The 16,661-nt window shown below is 40.8% G+C and overlaps 1 protein-coding gene across 2 annotated transcripts in view; it reads left to right on the top strand.

Annotated features, from left to right (window-relative positions):
* Nucleotides 1–15,256, top strand: part of LOC309877489 (ATPase family gene 2 protein homolog A-like) — a 159,669-nt gene extending 144,413 nt beyond the window's left edge. For both annotated transcript variants that reach the window (XM_082758827.1, XM_082758828.1), the window contains one exon: nucleotides 14,181–15,256. In XM_082758827.1, the coding sequence (XP_082614953.1) occupies nucleotides 14,181–14,357 (177 nt within the window). In that variant the 3' untranslated portion in view covers nucleotides 14,358–15,256. The remainder of the gene's footprint in view (nucleotides 1–14,180) is intronic.
* The last annotated feature ends 1,405 nt before the right edge of the window (nucleotides 15,257–16,661 follow it).

The following is a 16,661-nucleotide window of genomic DNA, read 5'->3' as shown; positions in this document are numbered from 1 at the left end:
TGTATTTCTCGTGAGAGCTGCACTGCTTTGTGCCTGTCTCAAGTATGCATTAACACTTTTTTCAGTTTTGGTTCAGGCTGCCTTTGCTCTTCAGCACACAAGAAGAGACATGAGAGGCAAGGTCCTGTGCTTAAATAATGAAAGGTCATGCAGACAGTAACAACCTCAAAGTCACTGCAGGTCATGGTGAGCCTTGTTATCTCCAGTAGGCAGACAGTTGATTTTTAAAGAGTAAGTACCTATATAAAGATGATTAGCACAGCACAGCAAAATCGTCCAGCTGGCCTCAGTGGCAAAGGGTAGCCTTCTACTAGACCTTCACATGTCTTCATATTTTACTTTTACTGTAGACATCGGTATTTAAATAATAGGTGGAAATCCTCACTGGTTAACTCCATTTTAATGAATGGAAGAGTGTGTTGTGGTTAGGTGGCACTTATCATTGCCTGTGCCCTGCATGCATTGCAGCTCTCATGCAAGCCCCAGGCCTCTTGAGTGTAGCATGCATAGATGTGAAATGCAAATTTAGCATGTGTAGATGTGAAATGCAAATGGTTTGCGCCCTGGGAACAGACGATTTGGGTGACCAGGAAAACGAAGGACGGTAATTTGTAGAAGATCTTTGCACACCACATCAGAGATTGGGAACCCAGGATGCAACTACTGCCAGTAGGTGCTTTGCATGCAGTAATCTAGCTGTAACTACTTTAACTATTTAAAGTTAATGCTGTGTTTAAGATGTGAAGCACCAAAGAAATGTGACACATTGGTGTTAATCATGATTTGTTACTGTTACTGGTGCAAATGTCTTAGCATTCTTAAATTTATTAATTGAATGAGTCTTGTGTTAGAAACTGTCTCTTGTTCTAATAATGGATACTAATGAGTATAAGATTTTGCAGAACCAGTAAGTACCATCACCTTAAAGATGAAAAGTGTCTTGCTTGTTGATTGAATATGTTCTGTCACTGATTTATAGCTTCCACTTAGCTTCCAAAAAAGAGCAGATAAGTGTTTTGGAATGTATTTAAGCATGTGCTTTACTTCAGTCGTGTTTATTGACGTCAGTGGAGCCCGAAGCATATGCTTGTATGCTTTAAGGGATGCTTCTTGAAACAAGGAGAGAGGATGAGAGAGAGAAGTCTCTCTTTCCCTTGCTGGCTCTCCTCTTCTCATGTGTGAGTAACATATTGTGCGTCTGGTTTTGTTTAAATTCAAGGATGGCAAACAACCACATTCTGTGAAAACTTCCTATTCTTCCCATCCTTCTTAAAGTTGTGTTGTGTGTTTTTTTTTTTCCTTCTTGTTATTGATATTTGGTAACCTGCAGAGACGAAGTGATGAGAAACTTGGAGGTCTTTACAGAGGCGTTTATTCTAGCAGTGTTTGTATAAAGCCCTGTGGACCCACTAAAGCCCCAGTTCCTTTGCTTGCTTTGCTCTTTCAAACACAGCCTTGGCACGGACTAACTCTTCATTAGCACAGGCTCTGTTGAGAGAGAGGTGGTGTGGAAGATGGGTGGGCGAATCTCCCAGCTAATGGCAGTTGATTGAATTGCCTCTCTGCTAAAATAGTGCTCCTGAAGCCTGGCCTAATCTTTTACAGTGATCAAAAAATATATGGATACTTGTTTGTAAATTATACATGTATGTCTTTGAACCCAGTAAACCTCTTGGTTCTTCTGAATCAAGTGTGCTTGATGTTCAGATGAGTTTGTGTTCTGAGATTTAAAATGCCGTAGTACTCATTATGTACTTTAAATCTACAAAATAAGTGTGTTTACAGACACTACTTTTTAAATAGGGGGAAAAAAAAAAAGTGGTTTTGTGTGAGGATTTACTTTTTTAAGCTGTGAAGCATTTCCTGACATGTTTGTAACAGCTAAGCAGGATGTTTGTTGAATTCATATGTATATGTAACTGTTATGTGGCTATCCCTGTTTTGCCAGCTGCCCAATTACTGTTGTGACAGACCAAACAACTGCTAAATGACAGCACTGAAAATAATTTTGCTGGTTTCTCAGGAAAGTGTAGGTATTAGACTATTTTTAAGGGCCATTTGCATGACATTTAAATATTCTTTAGCCTTTGAAGGTAGGGAGAGGAAGATTTTGTAAACAGCCAAGAACGTATGTAGTTGTAGCATTAACAGCTGAATGTCACATCTTTTTCCCTCCATCAGAGTCAGGGTTATGTGAATAGGGTTATGCTGACCCTAATTATGAAGTCCAGGGCTGATCTCGGATTTCAAAACCACCCTTCTATGTACAAAAATGTCAGCGTAAACTCTTGCTGAAACCATGTAAACTTGATCAGGATCTTCTTTTAATAGAGAAATCATATTACGAAATACATCTGTTCCCAATAGTTTTATGAAATGCCTTGTGGCAATTATAGCAATCTCTTGCTTAGCAAATAATACCAGGAAAATATCTAGCACATTTTTACTGTTTTTCCCCCTGCTAGATATATACTGTGTTAAAGAGAAGGATCAGCAGTCCATCACTAGTACATAAATTAAGAAGTCCCTTGGTGGCTGCCTTAATAGCCCTAGTAGTACGTATTTAGTGAAAGAAGAGCTGGAAAGCAGCATGCACATTTACTGCATAGCTGACTTGCTGTAAAGTTGTCAGGCAGTACTTATTTATGAATCCTGCAACCTGAAAAAAATGATAAGATTACCATGACATGACAAACACTGGCTATAAATAGATTTCCCCTTCCTGCTCATCTCCTCTTCCTCCTGCCCTTCACGCTCCACTCCAGCGTAACAAGCTGCCGGGGCCGCACGGCTCCCCCAGGTGAAGGTCAGCTCCTGATGGATTTTTGATCACCATGTAAAGTTCTCCTGTTAGTATGTGGTCCCAGTTTTAACCTCTTTGCAGATTCCCTCGATTATCCCAAATCACTTTCACATGGAGCTGAGGTTAAGCTTTATTTCTCTTGGCTTGTCCCTTCTGTAGCAGACACTTCCTCTTCACTTTGAAAGGACAAAGCGATGTTCAGCTGCCTGGGCCTGCGCCCAGCATTTGATTTATACATTATTTAATTTCCTTTAGAAAATTGGAAGCAGAACTTTAGGAGTGGAAGTCAGTCCTTTCCATTTGTTTAAGGATCTTTTAGAGCTAATATAATCATCGATAGTAGATGTCAGCATGATTAGGGTGACTTAAGGTAAAGCAAAGAAAACTGAATACCAGGGGAAATTCTGCTGTAATGGAGGGGGTGCCAAGATTTATAGCCATGCACAGCATCTCTGGGTTTGGAAATGTGGCATTAAAACATGAAAATGGAAAATCGTCAGATTTTTGAGCGATGTGTTTAAGACACCTGTTTCCCCTTACTACATGGCAGACTGGGGCAAGAAATGTTTGTACCCTTCACCTTATATTTGTGATTGGGTTTTTGGATGGCGATGCTTACTGGAACTTAATTTAACCAACTAACTAATTTTGCAGAAATTCTTCAGTTGGTCCAGAGGTTTGCATTTGGGCTGACACTGCATTCACTTCTGCAATTAGGTCTGCACATGCTGCCAAGTGACTGCCAAGGCAATTTGAAAATTTCTCATGCAGTAGAGTCAGGAAATTAAAAATTAACTCTGGAAAGGACATCATATAATATTTGGCAGTGCGGTTTGAGTACCATGTCCACTGAGGGTGGAAGGTCCTCATTAAAAAAAAAAAAAAAAAAGAGTATGAATGCCGAAATATTTCTTCCATGGGGTTTTGAATGATCCACAGCTGAGTGAAATATCGAAAGAGGTGAAACCTGTGGCATACATGGGATTATGGATATGATATGAGTTACTTGTGGGCTTTAGTTTAGTGGAATAGCATTTAATGAAGGAGAATGAGAGTCCTGTGCTGTCCTAGGGCTCTGTGGTGCTACGGCTGCTCTTCCCTGTCTGTGGGGAGAGAAAATGACTTCAGTGCTGGAGAAGGTCGCTGTGACTCCACATCCACACCACATCTTGCTGGGTGAGAGATTTGTTTTGTAAGTCGTTACCACACTTGGTAAGTCGCAGATGCACAGGCACAACTTTGTGCATTACAGCTGCACTGTGCAGCCAGCACTTCCTGATGCAGCCTGCAAACAAGCAGGTTAGGCACTTCGTATCTCTGCTTCTGCCTAAAACAAGCATCTTCACCAATCTGGGCTGGTGAGGTAGTTGTGTGGGAAAAATCCCCCATGAGAAAAAGGCACCAACAAAATCCAACTTCCCCTTGACACCTCACATCTTTAGGACTATCTCATACCAGACAAAGCAGATCATTAGTATTACAAAGTCTTCCAGATAACATGAAATGTATTTCATTTATTATCAATTAAGAAATGCTAAGAGCATATCCTGAGCTTTAGAATGCTGAATAATTTCAGAGTAGAGAAAATAGCGTTTTGGTTTTTGTTTAGTATGCAAACCAGTGCTTCTGTGCTAGCATCCTGTATGTGCTGTTTTCACTCTTTTGAGCTTCTTCATCTTTCACTGTATTCAGACAGGAGTTAAAACACTCTCTCTTTTAGAGGGAGAGGGAAAAAACCTAAGAGACCAGGGAGGTTTTTGTAATAACGTGGCACAAACTGAGGAGGGTTTTGTGAGTGAGTATGAAGGAGAAGAAATGAAGGAATTTGCTAAGTCAGATCTGTCATCTTAGGAGTAGCAGATCTGGTTACCCAGAATACTGAAGTGACTTTCAGATGTGACATGGATTCATTTTTTTCAGCCACAGGAGAGCACTCAGATGAGATGTTTTAATGTTAACAATGCAAAAGCAGATGCCATTTTGATCTGGTCACTCATACCTTTTAACGGACGTTAAGTGGCAGCTACAGGTTCTTAGAGATGAGCATTTTACCTCATGTTGCCTCACTCAGTCCTTTGGCTTGTTCCCAGCGTGTGAGGTGCCCACCACACTGGGGACAAGCTGTGCCACTTGGGAGAGAGCTCCTGCTTTTGGATGGCGTTATGAATCCCTCACCACACATGCTCAGTGATTAAGTTGACACAGCAATGATATACCTGAGATAAATTGCTCAATTTTTTTTTACTGAAATTAGAAGTAGTTAGCAAATGCACTGTTATTGCCAACAGAATTGTATTAAATGGTTTATGTCTGAATAACTCAAAATATCCTTCCTCCCTTGCTATTCTTGTTTCACTTATTTATGTCATTGTTTTTTCTTGCTAATTCTTCGCTTTTCTTGCACAAGCAAGAGTTGACTTAAAACTTAAAGTTCTTTACCAGCCTTTCTGCATCTTCCTTAAGGAGTAATAACCTTGCAGGGAGGGATCTAGCGTTGGCTGAGAGCATTGCTTCCTAGGGCTAACTGCACTCCCCGTCATATTCTGCCTCCCTAGAAAACAGGCATGCAGTCCTCCCGTTTTCTTGGGAAACATGAGCAGCTGGGTACCATGGGAAGCTCCAAGAGGTAAACTTAGAAACAGCCTGAAATTCCTCTAGCACTCTGCCAAGGAAATAGATACTCCATGTGAGACATCTCGCACCTTTTAGGAACTAAGACCCAATAAATGAAAAAGCAAGGGAGCGTCCATTAAGGACATTATTCATCTTGCAGTCAAAAAAAAGGTATTACATTCTCTTTTATTCTCAATATCATATGATTTTTATGCTTTCTATCCAACTGCTAGAAACAGTAAGACTCAGAAGATTTCCTAGAGTTTCTGGCCATTATTTTTAGATGAGTTTGTTTGCATTTACTTTATTGTATCTCATACATAGGTAACTACAAGTACAATTGCTGTTAACCTGCTGCTAACCTAACCAGACAAAGACAATGTTTGCCACGGTGGAAGGTCTAAAGACAGGATGAAAGGGGAAGTTTAAAAGCCCCCCCCAAAAAACTAATTTTTTTCCTTTACTTTTTGCTCAGTGGATTTGGAAGTTTAGAGCTGTAGCCGTATATTTTTAGGGAAGGGAGGGCACTGCTCCCGATTCCCTTTGCAGAAATGCATTTATTTGCTTTGTTTTCATAGCTCCTATCTAAGGCCTCTCTGCTCTCCCAGGTTAAGCCTGAGAAAGGAATTGCTGGCTTGAGAAGCAAAAGCATGAATTATTTTTCAATGCAAGAAATCAGGAACATGTTGAATGTATCTTCCAAACTCATATCTGTGTAACTCAACATCTGAAAAGAGGGCAAGCAAACAAAACAACTAATTAATGCCCCTACTGTGGTAGGTTTCATAAAGTAGAAGCTGCCAAATCAGTTTTGTTGTTTTTCCTTCTGTTTTCTAGAGAGAAACCTATGACATGCAGCTAATGGTCTGTCTCCTCCAACCCTTTTAGTTTTTAAAATTTTAGTTGCATAATTCAATCTGTCTTGCTAGCGGCATTCAGCAAAATAGCACTGGCTGTATGTAACAGCCAGTTACATACAGAGTACCCTGTAGTAACAGCGTACTCTGAGTGAGAACACAGTATTCTGTTAATTACTTTTAATTAAAATGAACACACATGCACACACACATGTATTTGTACATATAGAAAGTCTCTGTTTTTCTAGTGGCTTGGCTTCCTTTTCCTCATTGAAGGGAAGAAGTTAAACTTTCTCATTAAATGTTTATATAAAAATGAAATAATTCTGAGGTTAACCAGAAATGCAGCTTAATCTTGTATAGAAACATGTGTGTGATTTTTTTTTTTTTTTCAGTTGCACAAATATAGCTGAAACTTGAAGTTGGCAGAGAGTGCTGTTTAAAAATATTTAGTCCCAGCATGTAAAAACTCGTTTTGTTACGGAATTCCTTTGTGAAAGGTGTAGCTATGCCATGTCTCTGCCAAAGTGATGGGATCCATATCGACATAGTACGTTTTGGAAACTAGCTGCGTTTTGGGCTTGTAGTTACAAAAGTTAAATTGGAATTTACATGTTTTATATATTGCTTGGAAGGATACCACATCTAGTAATATTTTTTAAGAGAGTGGAAAGAAGAAAAAAGAAAGCTTACAGATGGATTCGAAGTTTTGCTCTGTTAGAACATGTCGGGATGAGTAGAGGTATGTATGATGACACTTAGCATGTACCACTGAAGGCTCCAGTTTATTCTCTCTAGCTGTCATCATGTGCTATAGTTATGATACATATGCTTAATTTTGGCTACATACCTCATCTCTTCCTTCTCTTCTCTGGGTGTGTTTAAGCTTTATAGAATAATAAGAGCTATTGATACACGTGATACTGTCTGCTGCCCAGGCACAGCCCCTGCTGTGCTTTTGGTCCTGCGAGAGCTGTTACATGCAGCGTTTTGTGGCCATTCAGTGCGTCCCACGAGAACAAAGGACCACTTGTCTGGCTCAGTCCCTCACCAACGTGCCAGGCTCTGTGACAGCAGGGGACCACAGCAGGTAGATGAGGTGAACCTGAAGCCTGGACCTCCTGGCTGAAACCCGGAGGAGGACACGGTCTCTGTTGCAGCCTCCCAGGGGAGTTGTGGCCACCACAGGAAGATCTGAGCAGGACCCATCGTCCTGGTCAGGCCAGGTGTATTCAGGTGGCACGGCCGCTTTGTGTCCCTGTGTGGCACCTTGTGTACGTTCTGGGCACACACATGCATGGTCACAAATGCATCGATCAATCTGTAAAATTACATAAATAAGCAAACTGTAGATAAAATAGTAAATGAAGACTCGAGCCTGTCTGTTCTAAACTAAGGTCGCCTACAGATATTAAAGGAGATGTTTTTTTTTCAATTACATTTCCTTAACAACCTCTCATGAAAGAAATCAGGAATAGTAGAGATTGTTTGCTCAGTTTGTTGGATCATAGACACAAGATACACATAATACCTGCCCTCTTTATTTAAGAATTGCAAAGGTGCTTGCTTCTTCATTACTACAAACATGTTTTAAAGTAGATTATCCAATGTCAGCTCATATTGAATGTCTCTTTAATAAACAAGGAAGAAGGAAGTCCATCTTTTTAGAAAAAAAATGTTTAATTATAGTATTTTGTTGCATAGGATGGTTTCAGTACAAATAGGAATTCATCTGTTCCACGGCAGTGTTCACGAATACAGAACCAGACTACATGTATATGCTTTAACTTCAGGAAAAGTAATGTTTTAAAACGTAGCTGCTTTGAAATCAAAGAAGCATCTATCTCACTAAGGCACTTACATGGCCTGTGAGTGCTTTGCACACTTGTGTTTTTTTTAGCATTGCTGTTACAAGCCATGTAAAGTGACATGGGATATTCAGTAAATTCCCTCCAAAATTCCAGCAATAGGGGCAGCACGTGAGTCTGAGGAATGAATAGGGACTCTATGAAAAGCTAATACACTATAATTGTCTTCTGTTTAGAAGAGATTGTTTTCCATTAGCAGGATGGCCAAATATAGAATCCATTTGATTTACATCTGCAGATCACAGATGTGGGTGGAAGGAAGAGGTACACATATAGGGTCAATTCTATCTTGGTCAAAGATTAGATGAAAATTTATTGCAGAGTAATCGATTATTTCCTAGTATTGGAAACTTTTTCTCCTGGGCAGAACGAGATTTGTAGTAGCCTGTAAGACTTTCTCTTCTCAGAGAAGAGAAAAAAGGCACGTTATCATGTATTTCCATATTTTTTTTAATATGTGCAACAGGAAAATTGATTCTTGAGAGAAATACTAAATTGAAGCCTTTTTGAAATGCATCAAAAGGTCCACCTCTCACGACTTATGATCCTCTCAATTTAAGGCTGTTTTCAAGAAGAAAATGGTAATTGTGCTGTCTCCAAAGAGTATTTTTATTTCCAAAAGCAGTACCATGTACAAAAGCACTATCTGCAGCGCACCTCCCTTGCCCAGCCAGCGTCGCGCTGCGATACCCGCAGCAGGCTGCCTTGCCTGTTGGAAGTGGGGGGGTGGTGCTGAAACAGGGTGAAGTTCAGTAATACAGAGGTGAACTGGTGTTGGTTTTTCTGGTTTGGTTTTCTAACGGTCTGGTGATTTGACCCAGATCAGGGACGGGACAGCCCTGTGGCAATGCAGGCACAAAGGGGAAGGGGCAGAGAGGGGACGCCATATCCCAGGGGTCACTCCCCACCACGGAGAGACCTGCTGGGGCTGTCGATCACCTTGTGGAAGCACACGCAGGGGTAGGTGCCATCCATGCCCAGCACTGCCCGGAGCCCATCCCTGGCAGAGGCTGTGAGCTGCTGGCACCAAGCTGAGCCGAGGTACTTAGGGCAGCTTTAGAGTAGGGGCAGCAATCTTCCCCTACTGCTCCTTTTTAGTTTCTGCCTGGTTGATTTTCTGCTCTTGCTTTGGAAAGGCTTCCATGGCCATCTCTTTTCTAAGTCAGGTCCTAATCCCTGGGCCCTAAGAGCCCCCTTGACGTCCCCAGTTTGGTGTGGGACAAGGCTGTTGCTCCCAGCGGCTTTGGGCTTGGGTTGAGCGGGACGTCTGACACAGGCAGCAATTTGCTCGAGTGAGAAACAGATGTCCTGACCCGGGAGCCATTCACATCTAGTCAAAAGGCCGTGCAGGACCCCTTTCTCTCCCCGTAGCAGAGGGGAGAGCTAACCCGCTTGGCCTCGCCGGCACGCACCCCACCGGCACGCAGGCTCGCAGGTAGCTTGCAGCCAGGAAGCGCCACAATTCGCGCTATTCACAAACCACAGGGTACTATTCTGTTGGCGGGCTCCTAATCCCTCTTACACACAGCCCCTTACAACTTTAACTGGCGGGGTGGAGGAGCGAGTTAAAAAGGAAGGAAAAAGGAAAATGAAACACAATGTACAGCCAGGCAGTGTCTGCCAGTGACTGCACACACAATCGACACCAGCTGCAGCCCAATTAAAGCCGACATTCACAGGTGTTCCCCACAGACCCTGCACGAACAAAACCACTTTCTTGAAAGTACCTAAGGCTTTAACACAGAAGCTCATTTCTTTTTTTTTTTTTTTTTTTTTTTCTTTTTCTTTCTCTCTCTCTTTTTTTTTTTTTTTTTTTTTTTTTTTTTAAGATTCTTTAAAGCTATTTAGAGCACTTTAAACACAAAGAAGCTGAAAAGGACTTTCAGTCCCCTAGAAACAGTTGGTGCTTAATGCCAGGAGGGGGGAGAGTCAGCCCGGCTGAATCAGGCAGCAGGAGAAAGATGGGTTATACTGAAAGCTGCTTATTCAGGGAGCTGTGGCTGGCACTGGGCATTTTATTGTTGCCAGGGGTGAAATGGGGAGGAGAGAATAACTCGGTGTAAATCCATTTCTTTTTGGTACTCAGTGTTATTTGGACCATAGCTGTGAGCTTGTGTGGGGCTTTGCTGGTTGCTGATGGGGGTGTGTGGTTTGGATGGCGTGCTGGAGCTCTCCCTTCCTCCCAGCATAACTTGACACAGACCCCTTTTTGACTCTGAAGCAGGACTCTACTTTAGCTGTTTAGTTTCTGATCTTGGAAGCACTCACTCAGATGACAGATTGTTCCTTACGTTCAACTCCTGTTGTTAACCAAAAAAACCTTGATGATCTGCTTTTTAAACATGGATTGCAAATTATTTCCATGCTAAGAGAGGATTCCAGATAGCAGACTAATGCATGGGTTGGTAATTTGCTCACATTGTGCTGAAAATGAGAATCGTGTTTGTTAAATTTTCATTGGTAATAATATTAACAATCAAAATAGGGTATATTATGGCATTCAGAGATTCAACAGTATTCAGCCACACCTGGCTGCCTATTCATCTCTGCAATTACACCCCACACCTCAGTAGTTATTGCTTAATTACCTGCTGCCTGGCCTGTTGCTGTTTAATCAGTGTTGTTTCTGACATTCACTTAACATCTTCATTACTGCTCTAACAGCCAGCGGTGAAAGCCACTCCATATTCAGATGCAGTCAAGAATATCTATTTTGGCCTTCAGGGCTTTGAGGTGCAATTTTTCCTTTGCAGCAGCACTAGGACATCATTTCTATTTTTTACAGCACCCTGAGGTCCGAAAGTCTTTTTATACTAAAAAGGTAAAAATGGTGGTTCTTTGGATTTGGATTTGAAAATAATGAAGGATTATTTTAATACCGGCGGGTAAGTAATGGTGCTTCACGGTGTGCACTTACAAAGGCAGGCAGATGCTAGTCATGCTGTGAAGAGAAAAGAAAGTCAGCCAGGCTTCGGATTCACAAGTATAAGATCTAAATTAGACATCGTTGCTTGGTAAAAAATAGTGGAGGCGTTGTGGACAGTTTTTCTGGAAAAATCATCTCAGTGCAACCCAGAAGCCCTGTGGCACGGCTCCTTCTAGCCACAAAGGGCTAGGGCAGAGCCAGAGGAGCCATGGCAGCTGGTCTGAGGCATGGACGGGCTCTGCAGGGACTGAATCACCCAGGGCTCCTCAGCCTGCAAAGACTTGACTGAGAGGGGATGAGATAAAAGGCTATAAAACCATCGATGATATGGGGAAGGTGAGCAGGGAACAGCAGATGAATCACTGTTCTCAGAGGACAGGAACTAGGAGGTACTTGTTGAAATTACCCGCTTCAAGACAAACAAAAGTGCTTTTTCATACAGGGCATGATTAGACCGTGGCACTTATTACAGGATGTTGTGGAAGCCAAAAGGAGAGCTGATTTAAGAAAGTAATTGGATGAATTCACTGAGGATAAATTTATTGTGAGGTTTTAAAACTGGTGATCTAGGTGGAACGCTTGGTTTTGGAGCGACGCTAAGCCTGGAAAGGCCACATATCCTGCTGCACAGCTGGGGGTCAGTCCCAGCCAGTACCTTCTGCTACCTTTCCTCTTTATCTCGCTTGACCTGACTTACATTGTGTTTTAATCCAGGCAGAAATGAGAGTTTAAAACCCTTCTCTTGCTTGTTCTGGGATGAAATGTCTTGATGTGACTGTGACAAAAAATGTCTATTAAAAACCATGGGCCTCAGCCCAGTGATACAGCAGACTTCACCAGGTAAATTCAGTCCCATTTCCATTTGGCTAGACAACGGCAAACTTGTGTTTGCTTCCCACAGGTGATTTAGCTTTACTAGCTAGTGAAAATACTTGTGAGGATTTGTTTTTCTTTTCAGAGTTTGCATATTTGAATGAAGAAAAATAATTAAACCTGCTTTGTTCAAGCTCTTACCTAAGAAACCTCATCTCCTTGGTTTAGCAAAGGAATGGAAACAGTGCCATGGGACTGCTGTGATCAGACGCAAGGGCCCAAATTTCCAATATTGTGCCATACTGCCTGCCTTTCATTACTGAATAACATATGAAAGATGTAGTCCACAAAAATTCTGAGTGCAGCCAGGAAAGGAGAGAATGATAATTGATGCCTTAAAATTCTTCCTCTTCCCTTAAATACTCCTGAATAACAAAGAAAAGAATATCACTTTTCTGGTGTTTTCTCATGTCTAGTAATTTTCAGTTATCACAGAACTTGTGTTTCAGACTTGAAGAATTCAATTAAAAGAAAAAATCCTGTGGAGGTTAATTATGGTCACGGTTGCTGATACTCTTGGCAGAGCACAGAGGAAACATCCAATCATCCTCTGCAGTATTGGCTTATGGGCAAATTCCTCCTAAGAGTCTCACTGTACAAATGAAACGGGAAGAGATAGGACTGGCTGGTGTTCCTTCTTTTTTGGATCTGACAGCCTTTCCTTCAGCTTCTCCTTCAGTGAAATGTATCAGCGCCCACCAACTGAACATCTTGTGCTGCAGTAATACCCTGTGCCATCGTTTTGATGCTGCAGATAGGTGGTGGTCTCTGCGAGCAGGCATAATGGACAAAACCTGCTGTGCTGCGTTCTGGGCTTTTTCAATATTGCATATGAAAACCCACAGAAGGTCCTCTTCATATTGTGGAAAATGTGCCTTTAGTGCTGTGTTTGTGGAGGGAAAATGGACCCCTCCTGCAAGGACCAGCACAGCTTTGCAGTCCTCGATGTTTGGGATCTGTTTTTCTCCCACTCTTCTCCCTTCTGAAAGATTTCAGAGTTTGGTTTTAAACTGGGATGGGAGGGCTGCTCTGCTTTTTTGTGTGCAAGCTTTGTTTTGGTTTTTATTTTTTTCCTTTTTTTTTTTTTTTCCTTCTTCTTCGAGTAGCTTTGTATTTGTGTTAGTGAGTAGGAAATAGTCACACTATTTACTTTCTGAAAAACCTGAACAGAAGGACCGAAGCACCTGCATTACTGTGTAGAAGGATGCATTGCCTCTCTGTAAGAAGCTGGTGCACTAAGTCCCAGCTCTGCTTCCACCTTTATCTGTCTCTAATGTCCTGAAAAGCATTAAAATGCATAACAGGAGTGTTTAGCTTCACTGCTCATTAGAGCAGCACGGAACTAAAAGTAATATTGTTGTAACTTGACAAAGCCATCTAAATCCATGCATGTTTTCTTGTGAAAGCTTCCTAAACATGCTGCTAAATCCTCTAAAAAGCTACTAAACGGCTTTGGCAACCATTAGCACAGCATAAGCAGGGGAACTCTTTTCAGTAAGTGAACAAACAGAGAAAATATGCTGAATAGCTGGACAAATGTGTTTCAGCTGGCTCTTTCATTTACAGATATAAGGGAGCAGTCAATATCAATCACTGTTTTCCCTGTTGCACTGGAAATCACAATATCTCTTTTCATTCCACAAGCTCTTTTCACCACAGTAATGTGTCTTTAGAATGACACTGGCATCAGTCTGTTTCCGCTGTCTGAAGTCCGGAGAGCTTAAAAACACATTTCAGGGTATGAGACCTTAACCCTCCTCCCCTTCCACGCACCCCTCTCCTTCGAGCCTTCCTTGCTGAATTAATTGTTTCTACTTCTTTCCCAGCTTAAAGTTTAAAAGGAAAAGTACCCACGGAGCCTGGGAATATCTGCTCTTGTGCTTTGGGGACAGAAAAATGTATTGCTGCTAGTTGGGGTTTTAATTTATCAGGTGTTGCAATGAGTTTAAGGCAAGGTAATATGATTATCAAGTTAAAGTAATTTGCAACGTACTCTGCTATGAAATGTAAAGTTACTGTGGTTTGTTTGAATTTGGAGCTTTATCACATTTCTGGGAAGTGCTAATCACCTACAGTTTCATTTACTTTAAAAAAAAAAAAAAAAAAAGTATTGGAGAAATTCTGTCCTTGTAAGTATCTGGCATTCAGAGCATGTTGATATTCTTGTGCTTGCCTTCTTTATTTCAACTTGGACATTTCATAATAATAATATGGTGCAATTTGTGTTTGTTTCTTTGCAGATAACCGCAGTCTGTAGAGAAGCAGCCCTGCTAGCTCTTCAGGAAGACATAAATGCCGAGTATATCATGGGACGGCATTTTCGGTATGCACTGACAGTCGTGACACCAAGAATTCCCGATTCCTTAATCCAGTTTTATGTAGATTATCAGCAGCAAAGTGGACTGCACGCACTTTGAAAGGCAAATTAATACATATGCCTGCTCATAGCGTGAATAGCAAATTTCCTTTGTAAAGCTGTCAAGAGCTAAAGAATTTTGTATTGTACGTGGAGTGTCCAAAGTTGACTCAAATGTGGAATCATCATAATAAATGCCCATGTGGATTTTTTGAGTGTAAAAGAAATTGTGTAAACTTTGTGTTTTACAATTCAAATGGTATAATCTGCATTTTAGAGGTAGTAAGAGTGCTGGTGTAATTCAGTATTTCTGAGTGTACAACCATGTGTCAAAAAATAATTACCAAATTCTGAGGTTTTGGTGAATTCTTGGCCCTAAAAAGAGTAGCAGCGAATGTCATGACTGCCTTCGTTTGTTCATGCCCTTAACCTCAGTTTAATCCCAGGGACCATCCCAGCGAGGCAGAGACCTGGGGAGTGGCCTCACTACAAAAATGCTGAAAATTATTCTGAATCTTTTGATTTATGATCTCCAGAAAAGCTGCCAAACAGGCTTGCCGACCATAGAGCTTTCCAAGAGAAAGCGGAGGTATCCTGATTGATTTCGGTGAAACGTTTATCTTTGGTGTTAAGCAACTCCTTTTTACACACACTGTAGAACAGGCACGTTAAAAATTGTACATCATGAGGCTTCCTTTGCATTTCAGAAAAGTGAATTGCATCCAACTCTTGGCTAACCTGAAACCACTTCCAGGCGTCAACAGCAGACGTCTGTTGTTGTTTGTTTCTCTCAAAATAAATACGGGTGGTGATTGGTAATTTCAAGTCGGCCAATGGAAATCCCGATGACTCCTAATGAATAAGAAAATCTCCTTGCAGAAAGTGTTACCAATGACCACAAAATAGTTTAGGGACAGATAAAATCTTTTCAACTTATTTCTTGTTATATCACCTGTTGAAACAGCGACAGATCCCTATGGGCTCCCTACTCCTGCATTCGATGTGAGACTTAATGAAACAAACTTATTTTCAGCATTTTTCCCCACAGTGGAAAAGCAGCTTTTCTTTTCTAGACATGAAAACTAGAGGGAAAAGTAAAGCAAAATCAATAACAACTTTAATAAAGACAAAAAAGGTGACTAAGCCTTGCATTTCAGTGGGTAAATCTCTGTTTCCCTGGTGTTTTGCAGGTAAGTAAAAGAATCTGTAAGTCAAAATTTTAGCCTAATCCTGCTTTTACTTGTCAGAGTGAAAAAGAAAAAAAAAAAAATCAGGCTTTACCAAGTATAAGATTACTTCTGGGTCTGTTTGTTGATGGTTGTGAAGACTTTTCTTTCTTGCAGTCATTATATATCTGTTTGCAAATGAGATATGATTATTTAGAAATTTCTGTCTTTTATAAGGAATATACTTGTATATACTTGTCTAAGAGAGTTTTCTACCACATTTAATTATAGTGTCAATATGAAATTTAAGAAGAAATCTCTTGGCCTTGATTATGGTTTTTCTCTCCTCAGTTCCACTGTGCCCACAATTTGTAGCTCTTAAAAAGAAATCTTATTATATATTATTATTATAACTTTTAGTTTAACCTCTTGTTGCTATAAATAGCATTTAATTTTATACCACTGAGAAGGATTAGAAGATGTAGAAAAGCAGGTAATTTACTTAGTTCATCTGATGTATGTTCAGGTTTTGGTTTTTTTATCTTTTTTTTTTTTTTCTGTCATTGTTTGAGTGTTTAGTAGTACATCAGACAGGGATATAAAAAAAGAATGGTAAACTGGAAAAATTGCCTTGAAAATCAAGGTCACATCTGAAACTACTGTATCCTTTTCTTAATTGTGTATGCTTCAACTTGAAGCTCAGGATGAGAACCATTTATCCTAACAATTACATTTTAGATGTTTCTAAAAATGAAATCCAATGAAACTTTCCTCCAGCGCATGTTCCTGAAAGAAGAAATGAAGGATCGTAGTTTTTACTGCCAACAAAAAAATTCTGTTTGTGATTTTGTGTCCTAAAAGTAGCACTGAGTGATGCTCCAGGTGAGTAGCAGAACTGGATTGCCTCCCTTGGGAAGTGCTGAGATCGCTTGGGAACATGCAGCAATGTGAGAATCTGAACTGAGGCAAAGAGAGGGGCAGGTAAGAGCTTGCTGCTCTTCCTGTAAGTGGACTCCTGTTGACATCAGAGGAAGATTTACACATTGTGTTTTAGATAGAAGAGAGAGAGTGCTGGCCCATGACTCCCCATGACTAGCTCTGCAAATATTTATCCTTTCATCCTCTTATCCACTTGGTACCATATTTTTCCACATGATGCTAAATCTCTTGATGCCTATTTACATGCCTGAAGTAATTTT

The sequence above is a fragment of the Aythya marila genome (genome assembly GCF_965140915.1).
Source record: "Aythya marila genome assembly, chromosome: 4".
Classification (NCBI taxonomy): domain Eukaryota; kingdom Metazoa; phylum Chordata; class Aves; order Anseriformes; family Anatidae; genus Aythya; species Aythya marila.
The sequence above is the reverse complement of the archived record's forward strand: the minus strand, read 5'-3'. Positions and strand labels throughout refer to the sequence as shown.